This window comes from Nymphalis io, chromosome 18, assembly GCF_905147045.1.
Source record: "Nymphalis io chromosome 18, ilAglIoxx1.1, whole genome shotgun sequence".
Lineage (NCBI taxonomy): Eukaryota > Metazoa > Arthropoda > Insecta > Lepidoptera > Nymphalidae > Nymphalis > Nymphalis io.
The window spans coordinates 7,561,460-7,566,568 of NC_065905.1; the positions used below are offsets into that span (position 1 = coordinate 7,561,460).

Below are 5,109 nucleotides of genomic sequence, written 5' to 3' on the forward strand. Positions count from 1 at the left end.
GGGTGTAATTATCTATATAAGTATGTATTTACAAAAGAAAAGTAGTGTATATGTTGTATATCAGTTGTTTGGTTTCCATAGTACAAGCCCTGCATAGTTTGGGATCAGATGGCCGTGTGTGAATGTCCCAGGATATTAAATAAAATATATATATATCCGTTACACTTACACGATCATCGCATAATTTTTTTGCGCCTAGTTTTACTAAATGAGATTGGCCGTGAGTATTTAACGACAAAAACTTTCTTTATAAATACGTCATAAAAACTTGTTAACAGAATAATATATATTTAATAAATAACGTTGTGGGCTTGCCTTTGTAAAAGTTTTATTTTAAGATTTCTTTATATCTCAATATTTAATAAAGTAAAATTAAAGTTCACCTTAACAAAATTATGCCCACTATTATTATATACAAAAATATAAGATATGTATAAAGCAGGCGTAATATGCAGAGGTAGATTTTTTTTATTTTATTTCATATATACTAATTCGTTTGACGTTTAATTTTATATCATAATATGAAATACATTTAACTACTAACTCTTAAGTCGCAGGTCGCGTGCATTGCTCGAAACAATAAAACAGATAGTTTTAGTCAAAGTATTTTATTGGAGTTAACTAAAAGCGCAGACGGTGCGGGAACTGGCTTGAGCGGAGACCGAAGGCTGCCTTCAAGTAACCTCTGAGCACTTTCTTGTCTGTGCGTTTGCCGATGGCTTTGATTACTGCCTCGTCCACAAGCTTTTGGTCTGCTTTGCGTTGTTCAGATGGAACATATTTCTGGAAAACAGATATGTTTATTAAGTTAGATAAAAAATTATATGTGAAGTGTAAATGTTATCAAAAATATACATTTACTTTAGTTATAATTTGTAATAAGTCAACCGAAATTTCATTGACAAAAAATATGTTTTCATTAAAATAAATATTCAAACAAAATCATTTAATCATGATTGTAATTGCAATTTCAAAAACTTTGTAAAGATAATTGCAGTGGCCTATACAAACAACTTCACATTGAATGAGAGATCATCTCTTGATCAATTATGTTGTAAACAACCAATGGTATTCATTACTGATTCATGGCAAAAATTGTATTTTGAATATCACAATTAAAGTGGATAAGTTGTTCAGTGAAATAGTGTTGTATTATGTGAAATAAAGGTATATTAATCTAAAGTTTGTTCGTCTATACTCTTCATGCCATTGTAATATATAGATCAATCTGATTAACTAGAAGTTGCTGATATTTTGTTGATTTTAGTTATTTTCACACCAAAGAGATGATTTGCATAGTTTAATAATTAGTATCAACCAATTCAAAGTAGCATATTACTAGTTCACTAATACTATCAAGACTTTTCCAACAAAAACTTTACCTCTTTTTTGGTTGCGAAGATGTCTTCACCCTGCTTGCGCTTAACACTGCGCTTGGTGCTCTTCTTATTCTTCTTGAAGTAGGTGTCGTCAAGGTGTGCTGGTAGCTTGAAATCACCTAGATCCACCTTCGTGCTGGTGCCAATCACGTAGCGTTGGGGAATACGGCGTAGTGGACACGAGTTGAACTGTAATTCGAAAAAAGAACATATTGCAAAACAAATATTCGCTGCACTCGCTAATAAGCAGTATAGGTGAAAATCATCAATTTTCGAAATAAAAAGTTTTAGCTGGGGAACTGCTGGGGAGCGAGTCAAAACTTAAAAGTAAAAAAAAAAAGTAATTTATACAAAATATGAATATGCATGATAAAATTATTTTTTTATTAATCATGAATTTTATTCGTTGAATTTGAATTAAACAACTGAAATGTTAGTTTGATTTGATCATAGTAAACTTACAGCGAATGGTCCAGTCACAAGCAACAGGCCACTCGGCAGGATTCCAACGAGCACAACACGTTTGCCAGAGTGTCTGCCTGCCAGCAGGATGCAGACAGTACCCACAGTGAGGTTAGGGCGTGTTCTTCTGATGTGCTTGCTGAAGGTCTTGTGGTGAGAGCGAGTGCGAATCCTAGAGAGTTAAAGAAATTAAATAAAAATATATTAATTTTCTGACTCATTGCTCTAGTTACAGTTTGTACAATATAAAAAACATATTTGTTAGGTTAAATAACTTAACATAGGAATTTAATATTTGGATATTGCAAAGTTACATAGCTTCAGAAAACATGTAATGTCAAATTGCCATCCATTTTAAACGATAAAATAACAAAAATATACAAGATAGAGTATCTTTGAAGAAAAATTTAATAGAATGGATATTAGCTTTACATTAAAGTTAAACTTGTTTAATTTTTGTAAGAGTAAAATAAGTCTGTTTTTAGAACACAGGGACAATTTTTTAATATTTAATTAATGTTATTAATAATAGTTCAATATCAGTAATTCCTACATTTCTTTCAATTATTTATTAGAATGTAAAACATGCAATATAAACAGTATTAGTATCAATGTATCCTTGTATTTTATTAGCGTAACTTAAAGGTACAAAGTTAAATAGAAATCTGTCAAAATGTATGAATCAACACAATTTATAATAGTTTCTCTCAGATATCTAATGTTACATGCATTCACGTGAAGTGAATTAAAAAGAATCTTAAATTAAATATAAAATAACAATATAAAATTTAACATAATATAATAATAAAAAAATTAATATAAAATAATAAATTCTTAAAATTATATTTTGTAATATTTAAAAACATATATGCCATGGTGTGGGTGCCAGTCTTACATATTTTTTTGATTATTATGACTTTCAAGCTATTTTGCTATTATTAGAATTGTAAAGGTTAGTTTTCATTGTATTAATATGCACATAATTCTCCATTTTAAATTAAAATACCTTCAATTCTAATATAAACATTTTCAGGAAACAATATCAGGTCCCATACTTTTTTCATTTCATGTTTTAAATTGTGAAATTAAATAGTGATAATGTTTACGCACTTATCCTGAGTGGGATAGAAGGACCTTCTGCTGCGTAGCAGAACTTTACGGGTGCCTCCATTCTTTTCACCTCCAATGGGCTTCACCACAACTGCGGGCTTTTTAGGCTTGGGTGCCTTTGGGTGTTTCTTGCCAATGAACTTGTACTTAGCCTAAAAATATATAATATATTAGTTTACAATAAATCTATACAAAATCTTCGTAAGAGTGAATTGCAAATGAAGTTTGAGATCCATTTTACATATTTTTAATATTACAATATTTATTTTTTAATAATATTATTATTGAACTAACCCTAGAGAACATGTATTTTAAGAATTATCTTTAACATATTAAGCATATTATACTATCTAGCATACACCTATAAAATTACAGAGCATGGTTTTCAATGCTTTTTATATTATCATAATGATATAAAAAAATGGTACATTTTTATTTTCCACCAAACCTTTAAACTAACAATTGAAAGATACAGTTTATGTGTTAAAGGATATCATAAGAAACCTGTCAAAAAATAGCTTTCACTTTTAAGTAAGATCTAATTACATGTCTTTTAAAAACATATACCAAGTATTATGAAAACATGTATAATATATGATATTTATAATAGTTGTATATTTTAACAAACCTGACACAATAAATTTATGAGCTTGTATTTGAGTATAATTGAACTTGACTATTAAAAATAAGGCTTATATGACTAAATCAAATGAATAAATATACCTTTTTGTGGAACATTTTGCTCTTGGAGAATCTAACGACGCCGTTTCCCAAGTCATAATTTCTCGGTTTGCCAACCTTGGCCTTCTGGACTCCGCCCGCTGGGGCTGCGGGGGCCTTTGCCGCCGCCTTAGGCTGTGGTGGAGCCATACTACAAACAGAAACAACCTCTAAAAAATCCAACCATCTGACTATGTTTACAGGTTATCTTTACGTATGTTATCCTTTCCATACAAACAAGTGATGACATTTAATTTATAATTTAGGATTACTAAGGCTCATCGTGAGACACCGATTTAAAACAACCACTAGAGAACCATCACCAATTTCTCGCACGTCAAACTTTGGTTATCATAAATAAAGGATTTAACTCCGCGTTAGGTGAAAATAAAGCACATCGTCACTTGATTGTAATATAATAATAATAATTCATACGTTTAAATAATTTAATCTTCTAATATGAAACTTATATTATTGGATTTATTTTATACAATCACAACATCAACTCACATTAGAACCGGGATCAAGAAAAAGAAGTTGACATAAGCTGACACCGGTGTCGCCAACACTTAATTTTTTTTGCCCTGAAAATTCAGCTGAAAATCGTTCTATTTCCCTAAAAGTAATTTAGAAGATACTCGAAATTACCCTAAGTTGACTATCACATTCGATATCACTTAATAATTTATAAAAAAATATTATTTACAGTTAGTTCTCATTTTAATTAAAAGCGATATTTTACGACTATTTATTGGTATTATATTATATATTCAGTATACACATAAGGAAATGTGAGTTTCCGTTAACACATGTTAAAAATATAATACTTTCGTGTAACACGTATTTTTCAGATCAAACTATGTTTTACATTAACATGAGGCCCCAACTCTCAAGCATCCATTAAACTTTTAAAATATTCAGTAAATGCTACTGGTATTGGAGTATGCGAGTTGTTTAATGTGAACGCCGCTTAAATTATGAAAATGAACATTGTTTGTTTCATTAAAGTAAAACATAGGGCCAATTTTTGTCAGGCTTTTGTCTTTGGTAGTTTTAAATTTGTCAATCAATAAGTAGGAGTAATGCTTTTATAGTAAATAAAGGATTTGACATGATTTGATTAAAAATATCTTTATTCATCCTTAAGTGCTTATACACAATAGTGTCTTACTCAATTTAGGCGAAAATCCTTATTTTAGCTACACTGACTGTCACAGATAATATGAATTTTGCATCTAGTTATTATCAATCTAAACAAACTTCCAAATATTATAAAATGGAAATATATATTTGAATTAAAACAAGCTGTTTTGTTATTGTTATAAGCTCATTATATTTAAAACTGATGTTAAAAAAATCTTATTAAAATATTAGTTGTAGAACGTAATACAATATGTCAAATAAAACATATGACACTGTCAGTCAAAAGTCAAATTAA

At 29.5% G+C, this 5,109-nt stretch overlaps 1 protein-coding gene across 2 annotated transcripts; it reads right to left on the reverse strand.

Annotated features, from left to right (window-relative positions):
• Positions 1-592: 592 nt before the first annotated feature.
• Positions 593-4,291, reverse strand: LOC126775725 (60S ribosomal protein L6). Of its 2 annotated transcripts, none has more exons than XM_050497822.1 (6): positions 4,182-4,291; positions 3,675-3,822; positions 2,952-3,103; positions 1,842-2,013; positions 1,383-1,568; positions 593-783 (listed from the first exon to the last, which is right to left on the reverse strand). In XM_050497822.1, exons 2-6 carry the CDS (start codon positions 3,819-3,821, stop codon positions 622-624), a joined length of 819 nt encoding a protein of 272 aa, XP_050353779.1. In that variant the 5' UTR covers position 3,822; positions 4,182-4,291; the 3' UTR covers positions 593-621. The 2 variants fall into 2 exon arrangements, with proteins under 2 accessions (XP_050353779.1, XP_050353780.1); XM_050497823.1 differs by lacking the exon at positions 4,182-4,291 and adding an exon at positions 4,107-4,125.
• Positions 4,292-5,109: the final 818 nt, after the last annotated feature.